A 12,760-nucleotide genomic window follows, 5' to 3' on the forward strand; every position below is an offset into this window, starting at 1 on the left:
TTCACCCATCCCCCCACCCGCCATCCCTTTGGCAACCACCAGTTTGTTCTCTGTATTTAAGAGTCTGCTTTTTGGTTTATGAAACATCAGTTCTTAATCAGTTAGGTTATGGGGCCCTGGGAGAATCCGATGATACCTATGGTTCCTCCCCCACCCCTGCTCCGCTCCCAAATGTCATCTCCGAAGAAGAGCTTGCCTACTGTGACAGTCTGACAACCCCCGAAGGTGGTTTCTGGACCCCGGTAAGGGCACGTGCCTCTCAATGTTCATTTAGGCGGTGCCATCTCCACCCCCGCCTGGAAGCCTCCACCTGTGGCCCCCCACCGCCGCCCCCCTGTGCCCCGCGCCCCTGCCCCGACTCCGCAGGCGGCTTCTCTGCCAGGGTCCAGGCGGCCGCGCCGGAGGGGGCGGGCCCGGCTGTGGGCCCGCCCAGTGTCGGGCTTGGGGTGGGGGCTCCCGCCTATTACAGGATGGAAACTCGGTGTCCAGAGGGGCGGGAGGGAGGCAGGGAGGGAGGCGCGCGGGTGAAAGGGGCATTGATGCAGCCTGCGGCGGCCTCGCAACGCGGCGGGGCCAGACTCTGATCACGTCCCGGCGCCGCGTCTCCTCCGCCTGGTCCTCCTGCTCCGCGCGTCCCGGGGCCGCCGCGCGCCATGCGCCCCCACAGCCCCGCCGCCGCCTCCCCGCAGCGGCTCCTCGGCCTCCTGCTGCTCTTGCTGCTGCAGCTGCGGGCGCCGTCGAGCGCCTCCGAGAGCCCCAAGGGGAAGCAAAAGGCGCTGCTGCGGCAGAGGGAGGTGGTGGACCTGGTGAGTCCGGCGGCGGGGACAGAGCCGCGGGCCGCACGGGGGCGACGGGAGTCCGGCTGGTGGGGTGGGGGGTGGTCTGTACCGCTGCGTCTGTGGGTCGTGCGTGCGCCTGGGTGTCCCGCTTTGTCTGAGTCCACGTGTAAGGTATGACCTGGGCAATGCGAGCAATGCGCCCGTCCCCCCCACCCCCAACACGGGGACATGGAACTCGCACGGGAGACCCAAATGCTGGAGCGGAGATGCGACGTGGGTCGGGTGGGATGTCCCAAAATACATTTCTGGCCTCTGAGGGCCTCGCCCCCCCCCACCCCCAACACCCCGGGAGGACGGAGAGGGTTAGGGCGGCAAGTGGGGAGAATGAGAAGCTTGAGTAGGTTAGAAGGTGGGCCTGGGAGCTGTCTGGGAGACCCTGGACTCGCTGTTCCCCTGGGTGGGCCTGGGCCAGAGCCCTGCGACGTGTCCTGTGTTGGGGCTGGTGGCCACGTCTGCCTGCAGGAGAGAATAATAACCCTCACAAAGTATCCGTCCAACTCTTTGTAACTTGAACACTATGAGTCATGTTGGGTCATCTTCCTAGGGAGTGTGGGCTGCAATTTACTTTGTCGGACAACCACAGCTCAGGACAGGAATGGTTCAGAGGGATTAAGGCCAGAAGGGAAAATGAAGGGACCCTGCACTAACCCTCCCAGGACCCAAGTCATTGTTCTGTTTATAGACAGATGGGCATCAATCCTTCCAGATACCCTGGGTCCTCAGCCTGTGGCCACCAAGCAGGAGCATCACAGTGGAGCTAAGGGAGAAGACAGTTTTCAGAAGAGAAAACAAACAGCCCAAGTGCTTTCTGAGGGTCTAATCTATGGGAAGGTCTGTTTGCTTAAAGCTCTTTCCCTCCAAAAGTCAACAAACCCAGTGGAGAGCAGAGCAGTCCTCTGCCCTGTGTCAAGAGCTGTCCTTTCACAACTACCATATTCCTTGGCACATAATAAACTTCAGTCCTTAGGCCAATCTTATTTGCAGACAGGTGTCGTTTACAGGCATTGCAGGACCTAAGGGGGGGGCATTGTTTTGATAAAAAAAAACAAAACAAAACACCTGTTTCTTTAAGCTGCCATTATAAACTGAGCTAATAAACCAAACTCCCTGGCAGCTAGTTCCATGCCAGATTCAAAACCTCTGGAAAAAAAATTCCTGCCATTGCACACTGCACTTTTTGGTGATGCGCTATGTAATTTTGCTCCACAAAGCAGACAATGTGTTCAGGGCTACGGTTCTATTTTAAGTGTCTAAATTGCCTAAAACTGTACCAAATGGCTGGGGTTCATGTGCAGTTTGCATTTTATGAATTTGTAATTATGATACACAAAATACCCCTTTTCTCCATAAAGCTAGCAATTTTTTCTTTTCCTCCACGGATTTACAGTACCTGCGGTTTCCCACAACTCTCGCCCAACTTGGAAAAGCTTACTGTGCAACCAAGCTCAGGTGCATCCTGTAGATTAGGTTTGGTTTTGCTGGAGAAAAAAAAAATGTTCATGTGGTCACTGAGAAGGTTTCAAGAAGGTTTCTATAAAGTAACTTCTTTGTACAAGAGCTTTCAAAGCGTTCCTTTCAAGCTTCCAGCAAGCTCTGCCCCCTGGTGGCCAGTGGAAAAACAGGGGTTCATTCTACAGACGTTTACAGAACGCCTGCCTAGTACTAAGCCTATGCTGGGTTAACATTTTAAAGTGAAAGAAGACATGTAATACCCGTGGAACCAAATTCAATAAAATTATGTGGCCACTGAAATGCAGGTTTTAGATAAAAATCTGAATAAACATTCTCAACCTTGGCACTACTGACTTTTGGGGCTAGATAATTCTTTGTTGTGGGGACCGTCCTGCACATTGTAGGATGTTTAGCAGCATCTGTGGTCCCTATCCCCATTAGATGCCAGTAGTACCCTCCCCTCCCAAGTTGTGACAACCAAAAATGCCTCCAGACATTTGCTAAGTATACCCTGAGGGACAAAATCATCCCTGATTGAGAACTAGTGATATATAGGAAAATAAAACTTTGTGTATCATCTTGCCTCAGGGGGGATAATAGTGAAAAAAAATCAGAAGTCTTGTTTCTCCCTTCCCACTTGAAATCTATGTCTAAACATGTATCTGCTAGTGAAAGTGAATGAGATTACTAAAATGAAAAGTAAGTCTAAAATAAACCAAACTGTTTTAGAATATTTTATACTTTAGCTTGTCTTCAAATTTTGTTAAATACATTTGTAATTTTGTTAAATACTTTTACTGTTTCTTTGGTAATAAATAAATAGTGCCTTTTCTTACATCAGGAAAATGGTAGTGGCCAAAGTCATGACAAAAATCATTTATCAGTGATTTGATAGATGAAATTGGTGATGTGAGAAGAAATTGATTGGGAAACATTATGTACATGAGGATCCTTCCTAGGCAGCGGCATTGCTGGATTTTATGATATGACCATGTCTAAGTCCAGAAGTTATTTTAATATATAAGGAATCTTGTTTTTTGTTGTTGTTGTTCTCACTGGACAGTGTCGTTATACAGAATGATAGTACAATTTACACCAATAGGGGAATGTTAAAGTACAAATTTAAGTGGATTGCATTTGAGGTTGGGGTCCTAATAAATGGACCAATTCCGAAAAAGACAGGGGAGTTAGATGGAGATAAAATATTACCTTTACCACATACCCAACTATGTTGGTGTGTGTGGCTTGTGTGTGTGTGCTGGCCGACGGGTTTGCCAATGCTGTCTTTCCCAGGTCTGGACCCTGGTAAGGTCCCCCCAAGGGAGCAGGCACACCTGCCCAGTGTCACTGCCTCACGGGGTCTTGGGGGGTAATAAGAATCGTCATGGCTGACATATGCAGTGCGCACTGTGGGCCCTGCACGGGTCTAAGCACGGTTTTATATAGGATCTCACTTAAATCTCACATGAACCCTACAAGGTAAGAATCTTTATTATTTTCCCTCTTATACAGGGAAGGGAACAGGCACTGAAATGTTGAGCAAGTTGCCTTATCTCACATAGCTAATAAGCAGTGGAACCAGGATTAAAAATCCAGAGAATCCATGCTCTTAATTTCTACCTGATACTCTTGCTGTCTGCCCACCAAGAAAACCAGAGAGAATCCTGGCACTTAAGAGGTTTGAGAGAGGGGTGCCTGGGTGGCTCAGTCGTTAAGCATCTGCCTTTGGCTCAGGTCATGATTCCAGCTTCCTGGGATCGAGCCCCGCATCAGGCTCTCTGCTCTGTGGGAAGCCTGCTTCTCCCTCTCCCACTCCCCCTGCTTGTGTTCCTGTCTCTCTGTCAAATAAATAAATAAAATCTTTAAAAAAAAAAAAAAAAAGAGGTTTGAGAGATTACTGCCACCTTACTGGTGGCACTTACCAGTGGTCACCTGTGACCAGGCCGTTTGCTCCTGAGGAGATGTGAGGTTGGAGGCCAGAAGTTTTAATCTAATGACACTTCCTTCACATAAAAATAGAAGCGGGAGATGTGCAATCCAATTCAAAGATATTGCTGGTGTAAGATAATTATTAACTAAGATTTTTTGATAATTATATCCCTAGGACTATGTCTTAGGGAAATAATTCAAAAGACAAAAAAAGCTATATGGGTGAAAATTTTCATTACAATAATACTAATGATAGAAAAAATAGAAATAACCTAAGTATCCCAAAATAGTGCAATGTTTGCATAAAATTTTTAAAGTATCATTATGATACTTTACAGTGCTTTACAACATATAGGGTTAGAAGAAAAAAGCAGTATATCTAATTATGTTCACCCTGGAATACAGCAATTTAAAAATCATGTATGCTTTTAATAAGCAGTAGAAAAAAGGCAGGCAAATGAAAACATTTTGTCTTTTTTGATTTCTCTGTGTGTGTGTGTGTGTGTGAGCAGTCTGTGCAAAAAAAAAAATGGGAAAGAAATCTCAATATTTTAGAAATAACTTTAAAATCAGTTATTGCTGATTTTGATTGCTCAAAATAAATGCAATTCTAGGGGGCCCTGGGTGGCTCACTTGGTTAAGCGACCAACTCTTGGTTTCAGTTCATGTCATGATCTCAGGGTCCTGGGATCAAGCCCCCCTCATTGAACCCCCAGCTGAGCCCCCAGTCGAGCCCCATTGAGCCCCAAGCGAAGCCCCGTGTCGGGCTCCATGATCAGCGGGTGTCTTCTTGTCTCCCTCTCTCTCTGCCCCTTCTCCTGCTCTCTCTCCCTCTCTAAAATAAATAAAATAAATCTTTTAAGAATGCAATTCTAATCAGAAAGAGCTTTGAATCTTGAATGTTGAGGGTTTGTCCCCTTTTCCTTTTTCTGCTCTAGTATAATGGAATGTGCTTACAAGGACCTGCAGGGATGCCTGGGCGAGATGGAAGCCCTGGGGCCAATGGCATTCCCGGTACCCCTGGGATCCCAGGTCGGGATGGATTCAAAGGAGAAAAGGGGGAATGCTTGAGGGAAAGCTTTGAGGAGTCCTGGACACCTAACTACAAGCAGTGTTCATGGAGTTCACTCAATTATGGCATAGATCTTGGGAAAATTGCGGTAAGTAAAGTCTGAATTATTTTAAAGTTGAAGCAAAACTTAAGAGTGTTCATAGTTGAGTGTGAATTTAAGATTTTATTTTATTTTTGCTAAAAGACTTTTTACAAAATTAAGGAGTGGGGACCCTGTGGCTAAGTTAGAATTAATGAATAAAAAAGATAACATTTCAGAGTTAATTTTATAAAGGTGTTTCTAAGACAAATAAATCACCATGTTATTTTAAACCTAATAATATCTAAAATAACACTCCTTTTTTAAAAACGCAAACAAAAAGAGCATAAGTATCTGTGCTGGACAGTAAGCAGCTTTCCAATCTTGTTTGAAAGTGAACTTAACTTTAAATTAGTATAAGAAAGGGGCTCCTGGGTAGCTCAGTCATTAAGCGTCTGCCTTCAGCTCAGGTCATGATCCCAGGGTCCTGGGATGGGGCCGCGCATCGCATCGGGCTCCCTGCCCAGTGGGAAGCCTGCTTCTCCCTCTCCCACTCCCCCTGCTTGTGTTCCCTCTCTCGCTGTGTCTCTCTCTGTCAAATAAATAAATAAAATCTTTAAAATAAATAAATAAATAAATAAATAAATAAATAAATAAATAAATAAATTAGTATAAGAAATTCTGCTGTGGCTCCAGACACCATAAGGGTGGGAAGAAATTTCCAAGAAACTAACCATGTGATAGGAATGATCTCCCAAGTGGGAAGTCCATTGGTATTTGTCCTTATTCTGGGTAGCAGATGTGGCTTAAAATTACTAAGCTTAAGAGAAGTGGAACGGACCAGAGATGTACAACAGTAAGCATTTAAATTTTTTCTGCAACATTTAGGGGGGAAAAGTACTCAAAAGAGCCTGTCTAGCAATGCATTTTGGTTAATGATTCAGTCACTTTAATTAGTGTTTGCTTTAAAAGTAACTGGCCAGACGACTGGGATGGCACAGAATTGAAGAAACTGGTGCTATTCCTAAGGCTCTTTCTTTTGTTGACCAACTCTGTACATGGTTCCGTGTGTATATTATTATTATTCAACAATACGTTATTCCTTGATATCAACCACTCCTACCACCAAATGCAAATGCAAGTAGAAGAGATCTTACTTTCACAGAACTCTGAGATGCTCCTCATCTCAGCTCTTTACTGTCTGTTCCATTATCTATAAAAATGTTGGAGGCTGTCTTGATTTGATTTTTTGTACTAGAATTTCCATAGAGCCTCCAGAGTTTTGGTGACTGTGACCATTTTTATTTTCCTGTTATTTCTTAGAAAGCATTGTGTTTAAATGTGTTAAAATGTTGCCTGCTTCTTTAAACTCCTGACATTGATAGACTGGTTACTTATTTATAGTTCATCAAAAGTTGCTGAGTTCTCTCTGAAACTATCCCTGTGCACTCCGAATTATTAATATGTTTTTAAGTTTCTTTTAGGAGCGGTCAGAATGAGTTTGGGAGCTTTCTGAAAGTAAAAGATAGTAGACCATGAGCCAGTAGAGAGACAAATTTTGCAAAGAGTAATTAGAGAAAAAACCCGGGGCCTTCTCATTGTGTCATTATATAAGCCTAAAACCTCCACCTCTGCTTTACCCCTGATACTGTTTGCTGTTGCTCAAGAATAAATATATAGTCTAGAATATAAGTTCCATGAGAGCAGAGATTCTGTTTCATTTACTGTCGTTAACTGTAGCATCCAGCACGTAGGGCTCAGGAAATATTTTTGGAATGAAAAAAGAAAAGTAAATACATAGACTGGTTTGGCTTAAAATACTGAAGACCAGCTGTTTTGAGTAAGACTAAAAGATACCTTCCGTGGTGTGAAGAATTCTAAGAATGCCATAATTTGATTTTCTTAGAGTGTCTAATATCAATATGAGTCTCTTCTCTGCCTTGCAGAGAATCTCTCTCCTTCTGTAAAAGTTAAGCTTTTTAAAATGTAGTTTGAGGAAAAGGAAAATTGAATAACATTCACACTACAACTTGAAAGCACCTTTTGAATGAAGATTGAAAATGCTAATTGAACCCTATTTCTGTGTTTGTGATAGGAGTGTACATTTACGAAGATGCGCTCAAATAGCGCTCTGAGAGTTTTGTTCAGTGGCTCTCTTCGGTTAAAATGCAGGAATGCATGCTGTCAGCGTTGGTATTTCACGTTCAATGGAGCTGAATGTTCAGGACCTCTTCCCATTGAAGCCATCATTTATTTGGACCAAGGAAGCCCTGAACTCAATTCAACAATTAATATTCATCGCACTTCTTCTGGTACGTGGAATAGTGACTGCAGGATGTGCCTGATGGCTTTAGACACCAAAGATTGGTTTTGAAGCCACTATCATGTTGGTTCTCCAGCCTGTGATAAAGAGACCTATAGCAAGTTTTCAGTACCTAACTACTCATTCTGGTTGCATTCAGAATTCCCTGAAATGGATCTTTAAAAAAATACGCAGATAACTGGGCTCTGTCTCTGACGGACTGAATCAGAATCTCTGGGGATAATACCGTATTTTTTTTTTAAAGATCCCTAAGGTTGAAAATCACTGAATTAGATGAAATGGCAAAACAGCCCATAATGCCACAGAGCAGTGGTTTTCAACCCTGGCTACACATTAGGCTCAACTAGGGAACTTAAAAAATTCCCCATACCTGGGTACCACCCTTCCAGGGAGTCTGACTTAATGGGTCTAGATGCAGCCAAGGCCCTGGGATTTCAGAATCGTTTCCAGGTAGTCTAATGCTCAGCCAAGGTTGAGATCCACTTGATAAGGAGATTATTTCTCCACCTTGTCCTTTAAAAGGATAGATATTGTCTGCTGAATTTGTAAAAGAGGACATTTCTATAGTGCATTCTTTGTTTCTGCCTAGTATAAGAGAAAAGACATTCATTTAAACCAGTGGTCACTTAAGCTGTAAGAAAAAAAAATTATTGGTTTGTTTTATTCTATTTTAAGGTTCATTAAAGAAAGCTTGGAAGATACCAAAGAAATAGAAGGGGTCGGGGTGTCTATTAATGTCATCACCCAGACACACCTCTATCGATATTTGGCTGCTGGCCATTTTGGTTTCTTGAGTTGCAGTGGGATTGTACATCATGACAGTCCCTGCTGGGAGAATCACAAGATGTATGTATCACTAGCTTCATTCCCCTGATGTCTTGCAGGGATTTCTCACTAACCTTGTACTTAAAAAATGGCAGGGGGAAGAGAAGAGATCCCTCCACTGTTAATAGAGGAAATTCTATTTCAGCATGCTTTGGGGATCCAAGTCAGATACTGAACCCAAAAATTAACAGAGCACGTTTATTCCTGAGAAATCAAGGGCATCCCTTCTGCATTATTCCTCAAATCCCACACTATCCTTGAGATATAAAGAAGATATTTGAACCCCCTCTCTTGGCATATAGAGAAGGTCCAGGGAAATAAAATGTGTTATGCAGGACAGTAGAATCAGTGTTCAAGAGAGCAGAAACCAGCTCCTTGCCTGCTGTCTTGTCTCTCCAGCCCTCTCTTTGATCAGGTTAAAAAGCTTCATCACTAAGTCCTTAGACACTTGTGCTGGAAAGGATGATGTGTTTTCCATCTGAGAAGCAGTCTCTACAATAAGAAAAATCTAGATATAACATCAAAATTCAATTAGGAAATGATATATGTTTAGTATATATGTTATTAAATTATATAAATGTTTAGTATATATGTTATTAAATTATATATATAAGTATATATATTAAACATTACATACTATATAGTATGTATGTGATATATATAGTTGGTATAAGCAACTTACTTTCTACTGTATTACCTTTAAGGTGTTTGTGCTAATATCTTGCTGTAATATAAGCCCTCAGGCCCAGGAACTGTGACCTATACATGCATATGCTTTATAAATTATTTAACATAGCAGTTCCCGACCATGGTGTAGAAATTTATTTGGTGTGATCACTTGGGTGGAATGTCAGAAGTAATTTGTTATTTATAACAGTTTTTGTATTAAGATGATAGAAGGTTACCTCTGTAATAAAATCACTTTCCCTCATACACTGAAACTCTTTCTTGAGAGAAAGGAGACACGCTTAGCACATTGAGGATGACTTAGAGCCTTGGATATGCCCATGGGGAGTTTGAAAAACAATTGAATGTCACCTTGTTACCTAGGGCCAAGAGGAAAACGGGTCTAGAACCCCCTAATCCAACATATTTTAGGTGCTTAATAAGTTGCAATATTACCTTATCATAGCAAAAATGTTCATTCATTCAAAAAATATTACTTCACAGGTTAAAGACCATGAAGTGACCATTTGATTCTCCTCATGTGAGACTGATGCTAGACCCGAATTTGTCTTATGTCCTGTAGCGTGAGGTGAACAAGTTTCTAGGCCATGGACGTGCAGAACTTGGGAGAACATGAGTATTTCTGGGCATTCTCACTCGGTGTGGTGCTAGATTAAATGGGATTATGGCCACACTGCTTCGTTCTCCCAGCTTTGAAAGGGGCCTGAACCAGTCAAGTCTGGATTCTGAGGGACTTACCTTAGATTCATTGATGTGTCAGCTCAAGGAAGAAGATTGCTCCAGGACTACATCCCTGAGGCTCAGTTGGAATGTACTAACCTACCAGATGGGAAACCTGACCAGTCACATGATGGCAATCCCTATACTACTTATATGTCAGGACTCATTTTCTGAAAGAATCTGGCAACCTCTGGTTCCTTTCCCCCCTTACACAGACACATATCTTTTTGTCTGTTAAAATGACCATTGGGGGATTTTTTTTTTTTTAGTATAGAAGGATCTTGGTAAGATGGACTGCAAGTTGTATATTAGTATGTGAAAGTCCAGAGACCCTGAGAAAAGTTGTATATTTATAAAGCATAAGAACATAGAGGAAAAGCAAGATTGTTTGTTTGTTTGTTCACGGTGAGGAAAGTCCATGTAAAATGGGATTCCCAGATCTAAGGACTGGTATAATGATTATGCTAGAATTTCTTTTAATGTTACAAAAGTCCTTTCTTCTATGCATCAAGTGTATAGGTAAGTGTTAGAAAAGGCTTTCTTTAAAAAAGACCTGCAAAGCAAATAAAAGTCTTGGCTTCCTTTGTTTAGTCAAATAAATTGCTTTTTTGTTTTCAGTCACCTAAACAGTAACTTTCAGTAACTAAACAGATTCTGGTTTTATGGCTGAAACCTGCAAGAAAACTGCCTGTTCAGCTTATAGCATCAGATGGGTAGGTATAGGTTTTTAAAAAATATTTATGTGGTAAGAAAAAGAGAACTTATCTTTATGAAGTCCTTATTGAGTATTAGAATTTTTAATTCACTGTGCATTCAATAGATTTGTCACCTACTTTGCTAAAGTAATAACATTTAGGTGAAGATTTTTGCTTTTTGTTCTAAAGAAAGGTCTAACTTTCATCTCTGTTCTGCAGTGGAAGGGCTTTGTGAAGGAATTGGAGCTGGATTAGTGGATGTTGCCATCTGGGTTGGGACTTGTTCGGATTACCCGAAAGGAGATGCCTCTACTGGATGGAATTCAGTATCTCGCATCATTATTGAAGAACTGCCAAAATAAATCCTTTAATTTTCATTCCCTACCTCTTTTTTATTAAACCTTTGAAGGGTTCATTTTAGTGGCATTTTTATATAATTTGTATGTATACATCTGAATAAAAAGCAAAGCTAAACGTGTTTCAGACCAAAGTGTGATTTCACACTGTTTGAAAATCCAGTATTATTCATTTTCCTTCCATCAAAAATGGTTTCAGGATTTTGTAGTTGATTAGAATACTTTCTTCATATTCCCCATTCCCTGTAACTATAATTTGGAATGTCGTTGTGGTCTTGAACTTTTCCTATTCTCTTAGGATAGCACTTTTTTAAAACAGAAAGGCTACCATACCAGTCTTTGTACAAGTTGTAAATGTTCAGAACTGTTTTATATCTGTGAAATAAAAGTTATTTCAAACAACTTCAGTATGTTAACCTAATTGCCAGTAAAATTAGAGTTCCATATTTTGAAGAATATAAAGAAAAAAAGGATATTTACCTGTCAGGAAATGCAATAGCATTTTCGGAATTTTATCTTTAACAAAGAATGAAAAGGTCGTTGTTTTTTTTTTTTTAAGATTTTATTTATTTATTTGACAGAGAGAGATGCACAGAGAGAGAGGGAACACAAGCAGGGGGAGTGGGAGAGAAAGAAGCAGGCTTCCCGCGGAGCAGGGAGTCCGATGCGGGGCTCGATCCCAGGACCCTGGGATCATGACCTGAGCCGAAGGCAGACGCTTAATGACTGAGCCACCCAGGTGCCCAAAAAGATCATTATTTTTAACAAAGAATAAAAAGAGGAATTCTGTCCTCAAATTGCTTGCCACTTGGTAGGGAAGATAAGATATATACAAAAATAACAATAAATCAAAGATCAATATGTTGATTGACATAAAAGTTGATTGAGGGGTGGTACAATTCAGAGGATGTTCTATTACCTCTGGCTGAGGTGATCAGAAAGAATTCATGAGGAAGGAAGTACAGGTGTCAGACTGATAAAGTTAGGGGAATCCTGGCCTTGAATTGGAAGTATCAGTATGAACTCCTGAAGTACCTTATCTTAAAGAAGCCTATAAAACAATAACAACAAAGCCTCCTAGTTTTTGGCCTGCAAACAATGACCTAGAAAAGGCTTAGAAATGATGACCAGTCGGGTAACACCCCGACTGAGATCTCCACATTCCATTTCCTACTAAAAGGAACTAAGCCTCCTTGAAGAAATGGGTGATTTCAGCTCTGGGGCAGGAAATGTACAGTGTGAGTCTGGAACATCGTGGCATACTGGAAAACAAGGCAGCTCTGAAAGACAACTGAAAAGGATCCAAGATCCAGCTTGAATTGGTTCCCACTGGCAAAGATGGTACAATGTAAGTGTCAATAAAGATAATAACTGCAATGGTTTGCAACACATCAAATATGTTTTAATGCAGGAGTTCATAATGATATTAACATAAATTTCATTGGTCAACTTGGAGGATGCCAGCAAACCAACTTGTTACTTTGAAAATTGGTAAATAGAAAAAACCAAGCATTTATTCTACTTTCTCAATATGAACCACTTTTCTGGGTGACCAAATTGTTGATGAAGGGAAATTTGTCCTTATAGAAGTGGGTGTGTATTTTGTAGTGTGTATTGGTATAGATAACAAATGAAGAGTGATGGAATTAGAATATCAAATTTGCAACCCCTCACAAATTAAGGGATCTAGCAATGACCATCAGTGACTGATAACATTCCAAAAAGGGAGGGACCAGACTATGTACCTCTTAATGAAAGTATGTAACACCACCCAAGAAGTAGTTTTGCCAAGAAACAATCAAACTTGGATTTGATATAGCTTCCAGATAAAACCCTTAAATTT

At 41.6% G+C, this 12,760-nt stretch overlaps 1 protein-coding gene across 1 annotated transcript; it reads left to right on the top strand.

Annotated features, from left to right (window-relative positions):
* Nucleotides 1-578: 578 nt before the first annotated feature.
* CTHRC1 (collagen triple helix repeat containing 1) lies at nt 579-11,269 on the top strand. The gene is made up of 4 exons (XM_032415914.1): nt 579-806; nt 5,159-5,380; nt 7,407-7,623; nt 10,781-11,269. Exons 1-4 carry the CDS (start codon nt 654-656, stop codon nt 10,921-10,923), a joined length of 735 nt encoding a protein of 244 aa, XP_032271805.1. The 5' UTR covers nt 579-653; the 3' UTR covers nt 10,924-11,269.
* Nucleotides 11,270-12,760: the final 1,491 nt, after the last annotated feature.

The sequence above is a fragment of the Phoca vitulina genome, unplaced genomic scaffold, assembly GCF_004348235.1.
Source record: "Phoca vitulina isolate PV1807 unplaced genomic scaffold, GSC_HSeal_1.0 scaffold18, whole genome shotgun sequence".
Classification (NCBI taxonomy): Eukaryota; Metazoa; Chordata; class Mammalia; order Carnivora; family Phocidae; genus Phoca; species Phoca vitulina.